General features: G+C 37.9%; 1 protein-coding gene and 1 pseudogene across 1 annotated transcript in view; one reads left to right on the top strand and one right to left on the bottom strand.

Moving 5' to 3' along the window:
* ARHGDIB (Rho GDP dissociation inhibitor beta) overlaps positions 1 to 4684 on the bottom strand; it is a 74535-nt gene extending 69851 nt beyond the window's left edge. The window contains exons 1-2 of the mRNA XM_031938338.1: positions 4580 to 4684; positions 3547 to 3771 (exon numbers count right to left, since the gene is read on the bottom strand). Coding sequence (XP_031794198.1) covers positions 3547 to 3720 — 174 coding nt within the window. The 5' untranslated portion in view covers positions 3721 to 3771; positions 4580 to 4684. The remainder of the gene's footprint in view (positions 1 to 3546; positions 3772 to 4579) is intronic.
* Positions 4685 to 7900: 3216 nt separating this feature from the next.
* On the top strand, positions 7901 to 10487 carry LOC100928653 (annotated as a pseudogene).
* The last annotated feature ends 12168 nt before the right edge of the window (positions 10488 to 22655 follow it).

Consider the following 22655-nt stretch of genomic DNA (forward strand, 5'->3'; position numbering starts at 1 on the left):
GGAAATTAAAGTTAGAGTTGGGAAACTCATTAACAGAATCATAGAATTCAAGGACTGAAAGAGAGCTTTTAGGCTACTACATCCCATACCCAGAATGAATCCCCACTAGAATGCTCTCATCAAGTGGTCATCTAGCTTTTGCCTAAAAAACTCCAAGGAAGGGAGACCAACTGCCTGTCAAAGTGACCCATCCCACTTTTGGACAACTCTACTTGTTAGGAAGATTTCCTGACTTCAAGTCTAAAATTGCCTCTTCAAATTTTCCAGCCATTGTTCCCAGTTCTGCCCTCTTGGGCCAAATAGAATAAGTCTGATTTCTTCTTCACTGTATTTCAAATATAAGAAGAAAGTTATCATTTCCCACCTGAATCTTCTCTTCTCTAGGCTCAGCAATCTATTTCTTTAACCCAATATAATATGACATAAGATAGGGTCATCCAGTCATCCTGCACCATTATAAGTAGTCATGTAATCCTAAATGTAGGAGTGGAAGAACACTCAGAGGTCATCTAGTCTTGTTCCTTCATTAAAGAAATTGAGGCATGAAAAATGAAATTAACTCAAAAAAATCCTAAAATTTTAGAGTTGGAAAACCCTCAGTGATCCAGATCATAACTAGAAGGGATACTTGCTATAACACACCCAACAATTGGTTATCTAGCTTTTACTGGATGCTTCAGTAAAGGGGTACTCCTTTTCTCCCAAGATAAGTCATTTAGTTTTGAATAGTTTTAGTTGTCAGGGGGAAGAAGTTTTTGTTTTTGTTGATATCAAGCCCAAATTTATCTCACTGAAGCTTCTATCCGGCGCTCCTGGTTTTGCCCTTTGGAACTAAACAGAAAAAAGTCTAAAATTTTTTTCTATATGACAGTAATTTACATACTTTTTTCATGTCCCTCCTGTGTATTATCTAATCCAAACCAAATCTCCCCAATTCCTTCAACATATCTTCATGTAGCATGGAATCAAGGCCCTTAATCAACCTTCTTTCCCTCCTCTGGATGTTCTTCAGTTTCTCACTCTTCTTTTTAAATTGTGGTGGCCAGAACTAAATGCAGTACTCCACATACAGTTTGAACAAGGCAGAAAACAGAGGGACCATCACCTTCTTGTTCTGATGAATATATCTCTCTAATAATGAGAAACTGATCCTGGGCCCACAGGAATTGGGGTAGTACACCCACTCCTTGGGTGTTTTCTTGGGGGTTCAGTCCTGAGGAGTCTGACAAATAAGAAGGATCAGGTTTTATACACCAAGGGACTTTCAGGAGCCAAGATGGAGGAATGAGCAGTAAATTGCTTTAACTCTCCCATATTTACTTCTAAACACTCCTAAAATAGCACCCTAAGACAAATCCTGGAACAGAAGCACTGGCTTAAGAAACTTGGAAGATAGACAGGAAAGGTCTGTCTCACTTGGATAAAAGAGAAGTATAGTTCAGGACAGTAAATGTCCCAGCAAACCAACAGCAAGCTCCTACTCAGCAAACTAGTGGTTGAACCTGAGTCCCAAAGTGATGGTGCAGGCAAACACCTACCCCGATGTACCTCAGCATGGCCAGGGGACCAGGCAGACTCCAACTCTGAGAATTGCCACAGCTTCAGCCTAGTCCCAAGGCAATCTTCAGTCACCAGAAGTCCACATGCTTCAGTGTAGTCATGGGTAAACAGGTAGACACCAACCCCATGGGTGCCTAAGCAAATGGGCAGCTGCCAGTTCCAGGCTCTACCACATGCTTCAATGTAGCCCTGGGTGAGGAGGCAATCCCAATGCCAGACCACCATGTGCTTCAGTGTTCCTCAGGAAAAATGCAGAAACACCTCCATTGGCCACAACACACCCCAGACACCAGCACTAAGACCCTGACACAGCACCATGTAAGCTGCCAGTCACCCACAGTGTCCAGCAGTGTCAGCTTCCCTTCCCCACTCACTCAGCACAGACCTCATGGGCTTCAGGACATCAGTGCAGCACCAGGTAAGCAGTCAGGGCTTTCAGGGCCTGTAGCCCTGGCACAAGAAACCTGAGACAATTCCCTTTTTACCCCAGAGCAGAGATAAAAGTTAAAATAAAGGAAAAAGCCTCCAAAATATGAGCATAAAAACAAACCAAAATCAAATGTGACCATGGAAAGTTATTATAGTGACCACGAAGATCAAGACACAAACTTAGGAGAGGACAACCATATCAAAATATCTTTGGGCAAAATCCTAAAGAAAAAATGGGAAGTGCTCTTAAGGCCAGAAAGAACTCATGGAAGAGATCAAAAAGGAACTTTAAAATCATACAAGAGAAGTAGGAGAAAATTTGGGAAAAGAAGTGAGAGCGATACAATTATGAAAAAAAGAGTAAACAGCTTAGAAAAAGAAAACTACTTAAAATTAGACAAATGGAAAAGAAAATATAAAAATTTACTGAAGAAAAATAACTCCTTAAAAATATAATTGGCCAATGCAACCAAGATAAGAAGGAAAGCATAAAGTTAAGAAACAATCTTTATAGTAAGTATCTCTGGTAAAGGCCTCATTTCTCAGATAAACAGAGAACAGAGTCAGATTTATGAGTATGAGCCATCTCCTAACCAAAAGTCAAAGAACATGAAGAGACAGTGTTGAGATGATGTGGTGGCAAAACATTGGAAACTGTGGAGATATCTATTAATTGGGGAACGACTGAACAAGCTGTGGTATATAAATTTAATGGAATACTAGTGTCTAATAAGAAATGATGAAAAGAAAGATTTCAGAAAATCCTGGACAAACAAGTACCAACAGAGGCAAAGTGAAATAAGCAGAACCAGGAAAACATTGGACACAGTGCCAGCAACTTTGTGTGGTGATTAAGCAGGACTGACTCAGCTCTTCTCAGCAACACAATAATCTAAGACAAGTACAAACAAAGAACACAAGAAGAGAAATACTGCACACTTCCAGATAATGAATTGATGGATTTTCAATGCAGATCGAAGAATAATTTTTTCACTTTATTCTTCTTTGTGTTTTTTTTTCCCTTTGGATCTGTTTCTTCTTTCATAATTGTGACTAACCTAGGAATATGTTTTAAATGATAGTACATATATAATCTATATTCAACTGCCTAGCATTTTCAGAAGAGGGAAGAAGAAGGAGGGAAGGAGAATATTTGAAATTCAGTCTTATATAAATTAATAGTAAAAATTGCCTTGATATATAATTGGGAAAATTGTAAATTGGGAAAAATAAATTTTTAAAAATGCCCACTATGATATTCCAAGAATTATTGTATCTATAAATTAGCTTTTTGGCTTATACCTAGTATTTTCCCCATAAAAGAGGGACTAAAAATGTACAAAAGAAAATTATAAATCAGGTATGGAACAGATAATTTATCTCTACACACAAAAGAAAAACTAAGCATGAAAAGTCCCATGGTGCATACTAATAGAATAATTAAAAGCAACATTCAATAACAACCTATAAATACTCTTTTAGTCTTTTGGGACACTGATACTTAAAACCTCATCAGAACACAAAACAACTTATTGTAAAAACAATTGAACATTTCACCTTGGTTCTTTGTTGTAGACATCTACTAGCAAAACCACTGGCCTTGGACCAGTTCTCTTTTTGTTGTTGGTTATCCTTCCCAAGAACATTGATTTTGTTGCCAGGAACTTCTTCTTTACATTCATTTGCCCACAACCTGATGGTGTTGGGAACCTCTGAACCTTTTAGATTCATTTAGTTATCTTCAAGTTTGGACATGTCCATCTTAAGATAATATCCTTTCACCTAAGATAAAGAAGGAACAAACACAAAAGTAGAAGAGGATACTCAGGACTTATTACATTATACTAGAAGGTAAAGTAATTTCAGTGCTGAATTGTCACGTAACTGGAAGCATGTCCCAAAGTTCCCATGTGGTCCACTAGAACCAAGAAAGGCAGTTTGGGGCACACCCTATAGGATGGCCACTATTGACCAATTCAGCCTCTGTAGGAGTGTAGACTCCTTTCATTGCAGCCAAAGACTGTACTAGCTTTTTTGGCTATTTACACTATTAATTTGATCAAGGAATATACATACAGGATGAAAGGAAGGAAGAAAGGAAGGAAAGAAATATATTTACTAAAAGTGAAATAGAGGATAGGGGAATCATGAAAGGCCTCTTGAAGTTCTCAGGCTGAACTTTTTTTTTTTTTTTTTAATAATACTGAGGCAACTGGGGTTAAGTGACTTGCCCAGGGTCACACAGATAGGAAGTGTTAAGTGTCTGAAATCAAATTTGAACTCAAATCCTCCTGACTTCAGAGCCGGTGCTTTATCCACTGCACCACCTAGGTGTCCCTAAGCTGAACCTCAAAGTGATTTTGGGTTTTAAGAGCAAAAAGTGAGGAGGGAAATCATTTCAAGGTTGAAGTAGAAAGGGTTGGATGTAGGAGATGAAATGTTGTATAAAAGGAACAACAAATCAGGTTAACTGGACTAATCTAATGAGGGAGTGACTTATTTAAGCTTTCACAGGTAATAAGTTTCAGAAATAATGTTTGAATCTAGGTCCTCTGACTCCAAGATCAATCAGCAATCATTTATTACATACCTTCTATGTTGTATCTTGCATTGTGCAATTTGATGGGAATACAACATGTTTTGTCCTTGAGGAAATTATATGTAGAATCAAAGCTTCTAGGTCTCTAAGATACTTATAAGTTCACATTTTTCACTGTAGATAGAAAAAAGAAAGATTATTATTAGGGTCAAATTTGGATCAGATACTGATTTTTAAATATATATGTCAATATAAAAAAGTCTCCAAGTCTTGGATTAAATTCTTCTTGCTTTTCCAGAAGAAAACAAACTTACTCCTTGTAAACATGTCCACTGTCAATAGTCATAGCTGCTTTATATATAAATACTGAATTAAGTAAAATTTTATACTGAAATTACCAAGCCTATCAAGGTATATGACTACAAATAAAATGGCCACACTTTTGAGAAGTCAATTGTAACCTTAGTACTGTGTTCAAAATCAAGAAATTATATACATTGTGAGGAAATTACTGAAAGTGTTTCTCTTGCTGCTTTCTATTGATTTATATAAGCATCACTACATCATTTAAAGGGATGTGCATCCAGTACAATTCTGTGCTTAGACTGCCATCATGTGGATAATTCAATTTATACACTTATGCTAGCAAAAAAAAATTAATAAAAATGAAGACTGGGGAAGAAGAAAATGAAAATAAAGGAGAGGAGGGGAAGAAAAAGAGTCTAAAAATTAAATCATAAAAAGTTAGATGCTCAATGTAAAGGATTTGGATGAGGAAAAAGGAGAAATAAAACCATTCCAGATGAGGGAGAAAATATGAAAAAAGACAGAGATTAGAATGAGTACAGTTCCTTTTTGTGACAATGATCAGAGTCTGCTATACTCTGAAGCTAATATAGTACCAATTAACTCCATTCATTCCCTAACATTTAGTTTTATTAAACAAACATGTTTATTAAATTTGTGAAACACCAGGAGAGATAAAGATTTAGAAGAATATTCTCCTAATATCCTTAAGGATTAGAAAAAAAACATATAGAGTTTATTTCCTAGTTCATTTTACACAGTAGATTTCTCAGTTTTCTTTTGGACACAAATGAATGAATTGTATTAATCTCTAAGGTAATTTTCAACTTTAGGACCAGTGAGTAACCTTAGATGGAAATGAGCAGTTCCATCTTAGAATTTGTGATAGGTCTGACATGTACCTTAGCTTTTATGAGAACAAATTTCAAAAGACTCAAGTGAAAGATAAGCAGGATTCTAGAGACTGAAATTCCACAGGGAATGTCAGCCTAAGACTGATGAGAAATCCTCAAGGGGGAAATTCTGAAGAGGCATATAGATTTGATGAAGAGGGAAAATGGGTCCAATAATGTTACTTACCAATTGACTTACATTTTTAAAAGACAGAAGATGGAAGCAAGGGCAGATAAATATTACAGGACATAATTCTCTAAGAAGTTTCATGTAACTGTTTGGTTCTGTACACATATATTGTATCTAGGATATACTGTGACATATTCAACATGTATAGGACTGCTTGCCATCAAGGGGACGGGGTGGAGGGAGGGAGGGGAAAAATTGAAACAGAAGTGAGTGCAAGGGATAATGTTGTAAAAAATTATCCTGGCATGGGTGATGTCAATAAAAAGTTATTATAATAAAAAAATTGAAAAAAAAGAAGTTTCATCAATGCTAAGTCTCAGAATGAGCTGAAGTTGGTAAAGAAAAATATGGACAAAAAATAGGTTTCAGCAATTTGAAGGGAAAAGAAGGATCAGAGAACTTAAACTAATACCCATTGGAAATGATACCATGTTAACTGATAAAAAGAGGAGACAAATTATTTGATTCAAAGTTCCTCCCTGCCTCTGACTATTTCTTAAAATAAGAATGATCTTTGGAAAAGAAATAACAAATACAGCTAAAATGGGGTTATAGGCCAGATAAATAAAGAGATTATTTAGCTGTCCTTGACAAATTCAAGTCACAGTTCAAAGGAATTACATCCTGGTTAATGAAAAGAACTGACTGAGACAGAGATAGATAGAGACAGAGAGAGACAAAGAGAGAGAGGGGGAGAGGAGGGATAGAAAGAGGGAGGAGAGAGGGAAAGAAAGGGAGAGAGGGAAGCAAAGAGAGGTAGAGAGGGAAGGGCAGAGAGAAAGAGGCAGAGAAGAAAGAAAGGGAGAGAGAAAGAGAGAGGAAATAAAGAAGAAAAGAGAAAGGGAGAGATGGAGGGAGAGAGGGAAGCAAAGAGAAAGGAGGAGAGGGGAAGAGGAAGAGAGGGAAAAGGAAGGGAGAGACAGGGAAAGGGAGAGAGAGGAGAGAGAACAGGAGAAAGGGACAGAAAAAGGGAAAGAAGAAAAGAGAGAAAGGGAGAGAAGTAATGAGAGAGAAAGAGAGAGAGAGAGAAATAAAGGAGAGAAGGAGGGAGAGAGAGGAAGGAACAGAAAGAGGGAAAGAGGGAGAGTGAAAGAAAGAAAATTGGAGTAGTACACAGTATAGCATCTTTTCTGGGATGACTCCTTGAACTCGCTATTCATATTATCTGGGTTTCTAGAGAGCAGTTCATTATGACACTCAAGGGATCTAAACTTTGGGACCTGGGTTTCTAGACTGTTACTTATGCAGCAAATCGAGGGACCCCATTTGTGTACAAGAGACCAGCGACCATTTCTGAGTGTTCACTTCCATCTAAGGTTCCTCAGTAGATATACATAGTATCTGGAGTGAGCCCGTTAAGTGTAAGGCGGCTCACATGTGGCAAGGCTTGTCAGCAGTGATCAGGACCCGTCATTGTGCGGGATCTGAAGGAGATCATAATAAACATACATCTCTACACTGTTTTTCTCCCAGGGCTATACACATATTGCCCCATTGCTTCCATGTTTCTCGTGTTCCTGTTGCGAGTATTTTATTCTAACAGTTATGACGCTTGAGATCCTAAAGCTAAAAGCTCCCAGAGAGCCTAGTAAGTGGAGGGCACCGAACAACCTGCTGCTAACTGCGACAAGCCTTGAACATCAGTAAGTCCTTTTCATTGTTAGCGGGAGCCCGACAGGGGCGCTTGGAAGTGTAACTCCTGTCTCGAGACCTGTCAGCCTGGGCAGGGCCCCGGGGCAGAGCTGTAGGAGATGGAGAACCTCAGTTCTCAGCCTCCCCTTTTTGGGGTACCTTTGCCAACAAAACCCCAGAGCGGGGTGACGGAGTCAGACCGCACGGAACGCCCAGCGACAGTGTCTCCGACTGGCGCAAAGAAAGGCCGCGCTCCTCCGGGGCCCCAGCATCTCCCCCCGCGGTATCTGTCCGGGCCTTTTGCACGCACCCTCAGTGCTGGCTCCGCAGCCGTTCCCGAGGCCCGGGGTCAGTCGGACAAGGCAAAGCGGAGCGGGGAGCGGGGCTGCGGGTGTCCCGCGCGCCCCTGCCTGCCGTAACGGCTCCCAGCTCCGCCTGGCTGGGCCATGGACGGCGAGTACGACGTGATCGTGCTGGGCACGGGCCTCAAGGAGTGTATCCTCTCGGGCATCATGTCCGTGAGCGGGAAGAAGGTGCTGCACATGGACCGCAATAACTACTACGGCGGGGAGAGCGCCTCCATCACGCCCCTGCAGCAGGTGTACAAGCACTTCGGGCTCCAGGGGCAGCCTCCCGCAAGCCTGGGCAGCGGCGCGGACTGGAACGTGGACCTGATCCCCAAATTCCTGCTGGCCGCCGGCCAGCTGGTCAAAATGCTAGTGTACACGGAAGTGACCAATTACCTGGAATTCAAAGTGGTGGAAGGCAGCTTTGTCTACAAAGGCGGGCAGATCTACAAGGTGCCCTCCACCGAGGCCGAGGCCTTAGCCTCCAGCCTGATGGGCGTGCTGGAGAAAAACCAGTTTAGGAAGTTCCTCAAGTTCGTGGCGAGCTTCAACGAGGAGAACGCGGACAGCTTGGACGGCGTCGATCCGCAGACCACCACCATGAGAGACGTGTACAAGAAGTTTGGCTTGGGCCACGATGTTATTGACTTCACAGGCCACGCCCTGGCCCTCTACCAGACGGACGACTACTTGGACCGGCTCTGCCCCGAGGCCATCCATCGCATCAAGCTCTACAGCAGGTCCCTGGCTCTGTACGGGCGCAGCCCGTACTTGTACCCGCTGTACGGCCTGGGAGAGCTGCCCCAAGGGTTTGCAAGATTGAGTGCCATCTATGGGGGGATATACATGCTGAACAAGCCCGTGGAGGACATCGTCATGGAGAATGAAAAGGTGGTGGGCGTGAAGTCCGAGGGGAAGGTGGTGCCCTGCAAGCAGCTCATCTGTGACCCCAGCTACGTCCCTGGCAAGGTGCGCAAGACGGAGCAGGTGATCCGAGTCATCTGCATCCTCAGTCACCCCATCCAGAACACGAATGACGTCAACTCGTGCCAAATCATCATTCCCCAGAAACAGGTCAGCAGGAGATCGGACATCTATGTGTGTATGATCTCCTCCGCCCATTATGTGGCCGCCCCGGGAAAGTACATCGCTATCGTCAGCACCACGGTGGAAACTGCAGAGCCTGAGAAGGAGGTTGAGCCGGCGCTGAGGCTGCTGGAACCTATAGAGCAAAAGTTTACCACCATCAGCGACATATATGAGCCCACAGATAATGGACGGGAAAGCCAGGTGTTCTGTTCCCGTTCTTATGACGCCAGCACTGACTTTGAGACATCCTGCAATGACATCAAAGATATTTACAAGCGCATGACTGGAACAGACTTTAACTTTGAAAACATAAAGCGCAAAAGGAAAGATATCTTTGAAGAAGGCGAACATTGATGGCAGGAATTAATCTCTTCTTTAAGGCCCTTGGGACTCTCCTGCTAATCTCAGCACCAAGTTTTCTTCTCTTCTTATTCTGTTCTTTTTGGGGGGCTTGAGGAAGTTTGGATGGGACACAGCAGCCAATAATGGCCTGTCCTTTTATCCCTTCCTCTGTACCTTCCTTTGAGAACTCCTTCTAATTAATTCCATTTGTTGGCCAAACCCTAGCGTTAGCAATGGAAAATTGGGGTTTAGAGAAACTTTGCTTATCCCTTTCCACCCCTTGGGAAGGCTGGACTTAATGGAGGGTGGGGGTTCTCCTTTTTAATCTCCCTATTTGTTGCTTCTCTCCCTCCCTGTCCCAATACATATAAAATTATAGTCTCTGTGCTCTGCATATCCCTGCATTCCTTTTTCCTCTTTCCTCAAACTCTTTGTCTCTAAGGTGCTTTTTGGGGGGAGGGAGAGCACGGGAAGGTAGGCCATTGAATGAAAAATGAAAGCAGACTTTTCCTTCCCATGTGGAGGGAAACTACCTGGCGGAGACTACCTGATCTGTCCCTGTGCTTCTGTTTTCCCCAAACATATTTGCTGCCTATAATAATCTAATTAATTAGTTATCCTTTGTCTTGACTCTGTGCTCGTCTGTGATGTGTGCAGGGGAAGCACACAAAGCTGCTGCATCAAATTGTATTTCCATCCCTTCTCCCTTAATGTATTTATATATTTTTCCATACTGACATCCTCTTACCTCTTCTCCTTCCTTGAGACGCAGAAGGAAGAAAACTAATTTAGTGCCACTCTTTTGGTATTTTCAATGCCTATATGACTCTTTCCCTTTATTTGTTGGAGAGACAGACCCTCCTCTAGACCTTTACCCTGGTGCAATCTCCAGGTGATGGGGGGGCAGACAAATGCAAAAGTATTCCAGGACCAAAAATCTGAAATGGGCTGCCCCCTCCCAGAACTCCCATTTATCTCCCCACTCCATGGAGGGGTGAGATAAAATGCAGAGTGAATATGTGCCTTCCACTTCCTGTGTATTGGACCAGATAACCAGATAAATAAGTCCCTGAAAGAGCTTGTTAAAAAGTCAGAGAGACAAGAGTCAGAAAGACAGACAGAAAGGGACAATTCTTTCTCTCTCTCTCTCTCTCTCTCTCTCTCTCTCTCTCTCTCTCTCTCTCTCTCTCTCTCTTCTTCTCCCTCTCTTTGTCTGTCTCTCTTTCTTTGTCTCTCCCTCCTTCCCTCTCTGTGTCTGTCTCTCCCTCTCTTTTTCTCCCTCTCCCTCTCTTCTTCCTCCTTCCCTTCCTTCCCCTCCCTCCCTGTCTCTCTCTGTCTCTCTGTCTCACTTTACTAGATCTTTATTTTGATTAGCAGCAGGCAGATACTGAGAATGCGCTAAGGCAGTAGTTCTCAAAACTCTCCTGGTGACTCTTTCAAAAGGTGCTAAGGTCAAAATTATTTTCATCACAATACTAGGGCATTATTATACTCCTCCCTTTTACAACTACAAATCTGTGAAAATGGAATTTCTTCATATATTATAAAACCCAAACCCCAGAATATTACAGCAGATTGAATATAGAAGCAGTTATTTGAATTCAGCTGTCTTCTATTAAGTCAGATATTAAAGAAAAGAGAGGTGGGGGGAAAGGGAAGAGAATATATAGTGCCAATATATGTCAAGTACTGTGCTTAGTATTTTTTTGTTTTTAAACAAATATTACCTCCTATGATCCTCACAACAGTGCTTCACTGTAGGTGCTAGTATCACCTCCATACTAAAAGTAGAGGAAACTAAGGCAGAGATTAAGTGATTTCTCTATGGTCATTCAACCATTAAGTGTCAGAGGCTGCATTGGGAAGAGATTTGTTTGTGTTTTTAAATGCCATTCTTCTGGTTACTTATTTTTTTATGGTTATTTTTTTCAATAAGATATGTTATTTACATCAGCATGTAATGGTTTTAATATTTTAAAATAAAGATGAATATTTAAAAATGATCAGTTTTAATTCTAATATGGTAGCTATTGATAGAAATAATAAATAATAAACAAAAGCTGTAGGGTCATGAATAATTTTTAAGAGCGTAAAGAATACTGAGACCAGAAAGTTTGAGAACCACTGCTCTAAAGAGGGGCTCCCTATAGTTCTATTAACAGTAGAATACCAGAACATTAGAGCTAGGAAGAACCTGAAAGATTACCTGTTTGAGCCATTTTACAGGTATAAACTGTACCTGAGAGTTGATGTAATTTATGTGAAGTCAAACAAGTAGCAGAGAGGAATTGAACTGAGCTCTTCTGACCTTAAGGACAGTGGTCTTTCTATTAAACCAAGTCCAACCATTTATTAGGTAACTAAACATAAGAATTAATCGACTATGATTAATTCTTAGCATATTTTCAAAATATATCAGAAATATGAACAAAATTTTTTCCAGCTTTATATAGTGAACATGCACTGGGAGAAGTGCTGGATTTTCAGTTAAAAAAGATTTGGGCTTCTCTTATTCATTTATTCAGGATCACACTGCTAGTGTGTGAGGCCATTTTTGAACTCATATTTTCCTGACTCCAGAATCAGTGGCTCTATCTACTGTAACACCTACTTACCCCTCTGTTACTCCTTCATTTCTTTTTCTTATTCCTTTCATTTGTTAGCTGTGGGAAATTATCTAGGCTTCAAATTGCTTTCCTACAAAATGTAGTGACTTTTCACCTATGAACTATGGCTAAATATGTTTGACCATATTCTTAAAAAGAACTATTTTTCTATAGGAAGTCTCAGAAATTCCCCCAAAGGGGTATATTTTCAGAATGAATTTCTCACTTAAAAGAACAAAGTTAAGATCAAAAGAAAGAGACAATTTTAGAGTGTTGTCCTAATGTATTGGTCAAAATAGGAACACAAGTCATCTGGACTGCATTGAAACTTAAAGATGATATATTAATTGAAATGGTGTGTCTTAGCACACAAAAGAGAAGATTATTGGATCAGGATGATATATCTGCATTCTTACTCTAAGATTTTGACTTGGATGTGTTTCCTATGACTATAACAAATGTCTGCCTATTATAGTTCACATGATTTTGTCCTATTAAGGTAAATTAATATAATCTTTTAATAAAGGTGGCCTCTAATACAAATAAAGGGCAGGTAAGTGGTGTGGCAGATAGAGTATGTGGGCCTGAATTCAGGAACTCATTTTCCTGAGTGAAAATCTGACCTCAGTTACTAGCTGTGTGACTCTGAGCAAGTCACTTAACCTGTTTGCTTCGGTTGCTTCATCTGTAAAATAAGCTGAAGAAAATTGCAAATCACTTTAATATTTTTGCTAAGAAAACCCCAAATGGGGTCATGAAATGTCAGACATGACTAAAAAACAACTGGACAACATTACCAGTTATCCTTCAAACATAACTGAACTAAAATTAATTTCTAAGATAAGCAGTCTTAAGGGATCGTGTCAATATAAAAAGTTTAAAAGAGATGTTAGATAATAGTGTAGTTAACTATAGGGCCAAATTTCAGTGAAAACTATGGGAGACCCTGAGTCAGGAAGAGTGAATTCTAAACCATGACATCACTTTATAGCTTTCTTTGCCTTGGCTCTGGTCATTTGTTTCTGTATCACATTCACACAATTGCACACATCTATGACTGTTATTTAGAGCCAATACAAAATATGTTCCTTGTAAAAAAAAGCTGAGACATTGTGCAAACAAAAAATTTTGTGCATTTTCATTATCAGAAAAAAAGCTGAATTTAATGGAAGATTGAATAGTTATCTCTACTGGTCATTATTACTATATCATCTACCTAGGATGATCTTAGTTTTCCCCCCCAACCTAAGTGAACGGGGCTCTCTTTGTTGTTTTTTATTTTGTTTCCAACAATTAATGACTGAAGCAGGATTTGAATCCCCAGTCTTATTGGTTGAGTTTATAATGAGGGATGTACTTTATTAACCTTACGGGCTCAGTGATTGCAATAAAGAGCTTTGAAATTGCAAGTAATCATCTCACTAATATGGATATATGCTCCAATGATGCAGTTTGCAATACCTTTAAAGGTATAACATACTCATCCTGTGTGACTCTAATCTTTTCCTTCCCATAAATTGGCTTTGTGGGGTCTATCCAACATATTAAGGGCTTTCCTCGATTTGGCTTAATACCTTTGGAATGTACAAGGCATCTGTCAGTTGTCTTTTGCTCTTCAGATTTAACCAGCTCCTATTTTTGGAGTCCTATATTTCTTTGATATGTCCTTTCCTCAGTGTTCCAAATCATTATTAATCAGAGAAATGCAAATTAAGACAACTCTGAGATACCACCACACACCTGTCAGATTGGTTAAGATGACAGGAAAAAATAATGATTGTTGGAGGGGATGTGGGAAAACTGGGACACTGATACATTGTTGGTGGAGCTGTGAACGAATCCAACCATTCTGGAGAACAGTTTGGAACTATGCTCAAAAAGTTATCAAACTGTGCATACCCTTTGACCCAGCAGTGCTACTACCGGGTTTATACCCCAAGGAGATACTAAAGAAGGGAAAGAGACCTGTATGTGCCAAAATGTTTGTGGCAGCCCTGTTTGTAGTGACCAGAAACTGGAAAATGAATGGATGCCCATCAATTGGAGAATGGTTGGGTAAATTGTGGTATATGAATGTTATGGAATATTATTGTTCTGTAAGAAATGACCAGCAGGATGAATACAGAGAAGCTTGGAGAGAATTACATGAACTGATGCTAAGTGAAATGAGCAGAACCAGGAGATCATTATATACTTCAACAACGATACTGTATGAGGATGTATTCTGATGGAAGTGGATTTCTTTGACAAAGAGACGTAATTCAATTTCAATTGATCAGTGATGGACAGAAGCAGCTACACCCAAAGAAAAAACACTGGGAAATGAATGTAAACTGTTTGCATTTTTGTTTTTCTTCCCGGGTTATTTTTACCTTCTGAATCCAATTCTTCCTGTGCAACAAGAAAACTGTTTGGTTCTGCACACATATATTGTATCTAGGATATACGATGACATATTCAACATGTATAGGACTGCTTGCCATCTAGGGGAGGGGGTGGAGGGAGGGAGGGAGGGGAAAAATCGGAACAGAAGTGAGTGCAAGGGATAATATTGTAAAAAAAATTACCCTGGCATGGGTTCTAGCAATAAAAAGTTATTATAATAAATAAATATAAATAAATAAAAAACACTATAGAGATGGAAAATGTTTAACAAAATAAACAAAAAATACAACAACAACAACAACAACAACAACAAAGATATGTCCTTTCCTTATAATTCCTTATTTGTAATTTATTGCAACCTATTCAACCATGTGTCTCTCCAAAGCCCTTTGGGTGATCCGATTTAAATTCAAGGATTCTAATATTTCATGACTCATGGCTATAAAGCAGTGACTAATGAATATTTGTATTAAAGATATATATCTTTTACATATATGTATATATATATATATATATATATAGAGAGAGAGAGAGAGAGAGAGAAAGAGAGAGAGAGAGAGAGAGAGAGAATCCTAAAGCACTAGGTAAGTGTGAATTTGTATTTTCCGTGTCAAAAGAAAATCTCAGAGTAATTTCTATGCAATGAAAAATATCATAAAGCGAAGATATAGATTATGAGGAAATTCTAAAAGGGATGAGAGATGTGCTGAAATTGAAAATCAGTAGACACAGAAGACCAATTTTACCTACTTCACAATTTTATCTATTGCTGATCCTGAAATGGAACTCTGCTTGAATTGTTGATTTTAAGTCCAGAATTATGAGTCGATTGAAGGTGACATTTAGACACAGACGAATTATGCCATAGACCATTAGGAAATATCATCCCTCAAGAGACTATTATGTGATACAGACTGCTACCATTAACTTCAGGAAACCAGAACATAATGTTTGCATGGGGAACTATTCTTTGTCCTATGTCTTCCTCCCACACATGCAGCACAGTCTGCCTAAATAACATCAGCCTGCAGAGGGCTGCCTTCTCCAAGTTTACTGTGGCTGGGAAGCAGAACCACAGTTTAGAAAAACGTGATGGAATTAAGTAGCTGTTTCATCATTGAATAAACGAGCATTCTAAAAGAATATTTTTTTTTTGTCTGATGTTTCCTCTAGCTCCTAAAGTGTTTTTCTCTTGCATGTATAAGGTACATTATCCTTTTGAACAATTATTTATTAAAGATGTATTGTCTTTTTTAAACACAGGTGAAACTCCATTTTAGGCCTCCATTTCGGAAAATATTCATTAAATATATTACAATTTTAAGACACTATATAAATGTTAGCTACTACAACTTAAAATTAATTTTCTACTGACTTTATTTTATAATTTACCTTTCATTTTTCTCCCTTTCCTTTTGTTTTGGAAGACTCTCTCACCTTTTTCATGAAGATAGATGGAATCAGTTTTTTTCCCCCTTAAAATTATACTTTGTTATTCCACTCCAATGAATGAATAGAGGAATGAAGCTTACTATGTGCAAAACACTGTGCTAGCGGCTTGGAATACAAAAATTAGGAACTCTTGATCTAATGGCAGGAGAAACATTTATAGATTTCATCTGCAAGTCAAATGAAAAATCCCTTGGTCCTTGGAGGGCAGGGGCAAAATAATGGTAAGGTCTTTTCTTTGACCATTTGGTGAAAAGAATTTTCCCTCTTAAGTTGCAAAAGATCTAATTCAACATTTATTAAATATCAGCTAAATTCTAGGTACCATGATAAAAAAGATACAAATTAAAAATTGAGACAAAAGAGAATTTCCTAACCTTAAGGGAGTTATCTGAGGAAAGGAGGGAACAGAGAACAACAGTTAGAGGGAAGTAATGACTAGGGAGGGGTGCTTTGGGTTTGGGAAGTCACAGGGATGGTGAGTGAAGCCACAGAAGAGTTGATTTATAAGTCCTTTCCTGTAGCACTGGCAGTGTTAATTTTATTATGGTTCCTAGAGACAAAGATAGAAAGCAGAAAAGGAGAAGGAAGAAAACAAAAACAAATGGTAGGGGCTAGAGAGGATCATGTGAAAACGCGTACCCTTACCAATTAAAGATAGTAAGAATCACATTAAGGGAGTTCCACGTTTGAGTTAATTAAGTACTCTATCTATAGATCTATAGATACCAGTGGGTGCAGCAGCAGGACATATAGCAAGAAAGGGAAGAAAGTGAGGGGTTTCTTACAAGATCCTGAAAGGATCTAGAACATCATCTGAGACTTGAATAAAGCTATGGAATGAAAGAACTGGTAAAGACAAAGTAAAATTTATGCATAAAGCAGTAAACAAAATGCTATGATTGGGGGACAGCTAGGAGACCAATTTGGTTAGAACACAGTGTGTTAAGGGAAGTAAAATGCTTTTAGCTTGAAAAAGTAGGCAGGCAGTTTCAATGGTCTTGTGATGAAGAGAACTTTTTGCACCTAGAGAGAGGACTGTGGGAACTGAATATGAATCATAACATAGTATTTTCAGTCTTTTTGTGGTTGTTTGCTTGCATTTTTGTTTCTCACCTTTTCCTTTTTGATCTGATTTTTTTTTCTGTGCAGCAGGACAATTGTGGAAATATGTATAAAAGAATAATACATGTTTAACATATATTGAATTAATTGCTGTTTAGGGGAGGGAGTAGGGGGAAGGGAGGGGAAAATTTGGAACACAAGGTTTTGCAAGGATCAATGTTGAAAATTATCCATGCATGCATACACACACACACACACACACACACACACACACATCAAATATTTTGCTGAGGCAATTGAGGTTAAGTGACTTATCCAGAGTCACACAGCTAGGACGTGTTAAGTGCTTGAGACTAGATTTGAACTCAGGTCATCTTGACTTTGGGCTGATGCTCTATCCATTGCCCCACCTTGCTGCCCCTATGCATATGTTTTGAAAATAAAAAAAGAAATAAAAAAAAAAGATAAGCAGGATTCAGAGCATGGAAAACTTTAAATGCCAGACAGAAGAGTTTCTTTTTTATTTTCTTTTCTTCTTTTAACTATACCAGCAACAATGGCTGAATATTCCTGTGCAAGAAATTGGCATGGTCAACTTATGTTTTAGGAAGATTACTTTGGCAATTTCATGAAGGATAGATTGGAGAGAGAAAAAAAATGAAAGGTAAGATTCAAGTAAGCAGATTGTTTTGAGAAGTGATGGTAGTAGACAGATAAGTGAGATGAGAATGGATATAAGAGATTTTGGAGTTAAATTTAACAAAATGATAATTGATTAGATATATAATCAAAGGCAGTTCAAGAAATTGCAGAATGGAGGATGACTCTAGGATTGTGATTCTCAGTGATTAGAAAAATGATGATGCCCTCAACAGATAGAGGGAAATTTTGAGAGAACAGTTTTAGTTTAAAATAGTTCCATTTTGGGCAAAGTAGCATCTCGGTGATGTGCAACATACATTTAGTGATATGAAACTAGAGCTCAGAAGAGAAATAGATTTATGACCACTTGTCTTTCTCTCTAGTTAGCTGGATATATATATATATATATATATATATATATATATATAGTTTGTCTATATTGATTAGTTGGTTGTTTTGTTGATTTTTGTTCTTCGTACTCAGAGAGGATCAAAATGATATCACTTTGTTAGAATCAAGTTACAAAGTGTTTAACTGCGACTACTCAGACCAATATGAGCTCAGAATGTTCTGCTACAGGTTGGGCACAAACCTATAAACATTTGGGATGAATTTTTAAATTTTTACAACTTGTATTTTTTTTGTGAGCTACTTCAATTCTGCTTTATTTATAGAGCACAGCACCTTTTCTGATGATATCATGCAAAGCTGGGTATTTCTTGCCCATGTCATAAATCAATTCTAAACTACTTAAGAGAAACCTTGAAAGTGTTTCTATCTTGCTTTTTTTTTTTTTTTGATCATCTTATGAGCGCTTGTCCTATGTAAGTTCTTCATAAAATAGTTTTTTTGGCAATCATAGATTTGGCACTTGAACAATGTGACCAACCCAACAGAGTTGCACTTTCTGCAGTAAAGCTTGAATTCTTGGCAGTTGAATTTGAGAAAAGACCTCTTGGGTACTTTATCTTGCCAGGTGATCTTTAGAATCTTTTAAGAGAAATCCAATGGAAGCAATTTGGTTTCCTGGCATTGTGCTGGTGTACTGCCCAAATTTTATAGGTATACAGCAATGAGATAAGCACAATGGCTCCATAGACTTACAGTTTGGTAGTAAGACTAATTCCTCTTCTCTCCCACACTTTTCTTTGGAGTCTCCCAGACACTGAGCTGGCCCTGGCAATGCATGGATCAACCTCATAATCAATGTGTACTCCTCTGGAAAATATACTGCCAAGGTAAGTGAACATATATATATAGTCACAGCATTCAAAGCTTCTTCATTTGCTATTACCAATGATTGCACATAAGGATGGTGTGGTGCTAGCTGACAGAGCTAGCTAAAATAAACACAAGCAGCAGAGAATCAATCCATACAAAGCAACTCACATGAAGCATCTCAGCTTCCATGGCTGCATTAAATGTACAATCATATATAAACAAAAATGCCATTTATGTGGTGGCTGACCCTGATGCTGTGTTTGTCCTTATTGAAGGCATTTGTGAACTTGGCTGAAAACATCATGCTAAAAAGCATGGTAACAAGCACATAGACTTATTTTACTCCATTGGTGACACATCTATGTAGATTTATCTAGATATCTAGTATAGATATGATAAGTAAATTAGAAGTACGTCAATTATGTGTACATGGACACATACATATGTGTGTATATGTTTGTATATATTATATATATGTCATTTATATAAAGATGATAATTGTATGTATAGCCTGATGAGATTATCAAGATAGAGGTTTTAGAAGGCACAGGACAAACCGTCAGGGGACATTTAATGCACAGATAGAGAATGGAACAAGCAAAGGAAACAGAGAAGAAATGGTCTTATAGTTAACAAGAGAATCAAGAGAGAGCTATATCTCAAAACCCAATAATGAAAAAGTTTTCAGGAAGAGAAATTGGTCGGGAATATCTAATGCCACAGAGAAGTCAAGAAGGAGAGCCAAGAAAAAGCCAACAGATTTAGCAATTAAGAGATTATTGGTAACAGCTGAGAGAATCATTTCAACTGAATGATTAAGTAGGAAGCAAAAAATGCAGTGAGTTAATGTGAATGTGAAGAGAGGGAATAGAGACAAAAAATATATATAACATTTTCTATAAGTTTGGCTTATAGAAATGGAAGTGAAATAAGGACAAAAGTTTGAAAACAAGAAATTATCAAGTGAAAGTGTTTGCAAGAGAGAGGAGATACTTATAGGGCATCCTTCTGTCCATTTGGATTCTCAGAACTCTATTAACAGTATTAAAGTCTTTTGGTGACCAAATGACTCTCTTTTTCAAGCTTTGCTTGATATTAATAATCAAAGAATTATAAAATAAACCTATCTCATAACATCTTTCAAGAAATCTAGTATGATTTTGGCTATGCATTGGAAGTATGTTGTTGGAAAAGATCATTTTAGGTCACATTTTATTCTAATGAAAATCTTTTTTTTTTTTTTTGCAGTTAATAATAAGCACAGTGGGATTTTCTGTGTACTTAGACTAACTGTGAAGGTGTAGTCTGGTGAAGATTGGTGTTTGCTAAAGCTTTTCTGTCCCCTTTACAAATATTAATAAAGAGTGCACTTGATGCATGTGTATAGATCATAATGTAGTGAGAAAAATACATATGGGTCAATAGGTTTAAATTTTCTTTTAGGCACCATTTTTGGTGGTAACAAGGTTCAACTTTTTTTTCCCCAAAACTTTGTTATTATCCCTTCTTTTTTATACCTTGATAATTTCTTAATGCTTTAATATCTTCTTTATTTCCATTCTACTTCCCTGACTTATACTTGGTCCAGTATAATTGTTCTTCTTGTCTTTATTTTGTGTAGTCAATTTCCATTTTAATCAATCTATTATGTGCAAGTCACTGTTTTAGGTTCTGAGGATACAAAGACAAAAAATGAAACACTTCCTACTTTCAAGATGTTGGAGTAGACTACTCATGTGCATCAGGGACTATCACATTACAATCTTAATGAAAGTAAAAAACAGTATTTGTTATTATATAAATGAAAATAACTAGAAAAAGTGAAATTTAAAAACTGAACAATATGAAATTAATCATGACCTAAAATAGAAAAAGACTTAAGGAAGTTCACCATCCCAACTTCCTCCTTTCATTGTAGAAGAGGGAGGTTACAGGTTTGGAACATTACGTAAACTATTAGATGTCATCCATGTACTGACTGGTTTTGCTGACTTTGTCTTTTTTTTTCCTTAAATTTTTTTGTTGCAAGGAAATATTTCCTGCATAGAGAGAGATATGTTTGAAAATAAAAGGCATCAAATTTGTTATAAAAATATTTACATAGTTCTCTTTTTTAAAAAATCTGTTCATCATTCTTTCAGTTTTATCCTGAAATGCTCTCAGGATGACTTTGCAAAATTAGATCTTTTGCCAGGTTTTCTGTTAACTTGTTTTTCTTGAAACTACTCCCAGCTCCTCAATTAAAGGATAATGCAAATGATTTTCTATCATCCTACTCCACAGGATTTATTAAAAAGCCTTGATTCTAAAATGTTTTTTTTCCCTTGACTTCCTCATCTTCTTTGCTAGGTGAGGAGTTCAAGTGTTTGCTAACTGAGATGATTTCTAGGTTTTTTTGTATCTCATTGTTACAGCAAAACATCAGTTAAATTTCTTTGGGAAATTACAGTATTCTGTGTTAACATCTGTTCTTTTATCCATTTCCCTTTTTTGCATTTAATATTTTGTTTAAATAAGTAAATTTTGTATTTCAGTTTCATATAATATCTTTTCCAGACTGCATTCCTCTAATATGTTGATAGTACACAGATCATTTCATGTCAGTAACCAGTCATTTATTGTCTGCTAAAATCTCTTCAGTTTCATTTTATGTGATGTTTTTATGATGTTCACTGCTTGGCAGCTATTTAGTGGCACATATTTTTGATTACTTCTCCTCTTACTGCTTAGAAAGTATTTTTATTATATTAGTACTATGAGCTAGGAAGTGCAAGAATCATTATCTCCATTTTAGAGATGAGGAAACCGAGATTGATAGGTTCAATAACTTGTTTAAAATTATGTAGTAAGATTTGGAACTCAGGACTTTGAGTCTTCTTCCATTGTTCTTTTCACTATGACATGAAGCATGTTATGAAGTTAATTGGTAATTGTGGTCCATTGTGTAGACATGACCTCTCTGCCTTTTATCAGAGGAAGAACAGAAATTGTTCTGTTGGTATCTTAATATTTGCAGTTTTTATTGGAATACTAACTCCTGGGGACAGCATTTTCTTTCACCGAGGGAGGAAATAAGATAACAATTTTAAAGCCCAATATCCCTTGCAGGTGTATAGCTAAAGTACCAAATTTATAGCTTTCTTTCTGAAGAACAGGGAAAAAACAAACTCCTTGAAAGACTAAGAAACTATTCAGAGAGGAAAACTATGGAGACTGAATGTGGATTAAAGCATAGTATTTCCACCTTTTTTTTTTTTTTTTTTTTTGGATGCTCTTGTTATTTGCTTTTTTTTTTTTTTTTCTTTCTCATTTCCCCACCTTTGATCTGATTTTTCTTGTGAATCATAACAAATAAGGGAACATGTTTAGAAAAACTGCACATATTTAACCTATAGTAGATTGTTTGCTGTTAGGTTGGGGGGAGGGAGGGAAAAAATTGGAAGACAAGGTTTTGCAAAGGTGAATGTTGAAAACCATTTTTGCATGTGTTTGGGGAAAACTATTTTTATGAATGGCAAAGAAGCATTTTTTTTGGAGGGGAATTCCCTTATATCAATTTAGATAAGGTCTTTATTTCCCAGTATTCCAGAAATCTCTGTAGTTTCAGCTGCAGCACAGGAGGTTCTGTGAGGAAGAAGAAAACAACCTAGACCCAGGCAGCAGGGCTTCCTGAAGGGCTCTGTCATTTTCCCCAGATTCTAGAAATAGTCATTCTTACTTATATGCAAAGCAATGGAAAAATACTTTGTTAGAATACTTCAGTGTGTGTGTGTGTGTGTGTGTGTGTGTGTGTGTGTGTGTATGTGTAAAGTATGGCTACTGTACCTATAGATTCTCTTAGGATGACTGGGAAATCTAGAGAAAATGGGTCCTTATATCTATATTGCCAATATGTATCAGTTTGCACTGACTGGACTGTCAGTGCACTGGACACTAGAAGAGACATGATTTAGTCTTTCT

The sequence above is a fragment of the Sarcophilus harrisii genome, chromosome 5 (genome assembly GCF_902635505.1).
Source record: "Sarcophilus harrisii chromosome 5, mSarHar1.11, whole genome shotgun sequence".
NCBI lineage: Eukaryota > Metazoa > Chordata > Mammalia > Dasyuromorphia > Dasyuridae > Sarcophilus > Sarcophilus harrisii.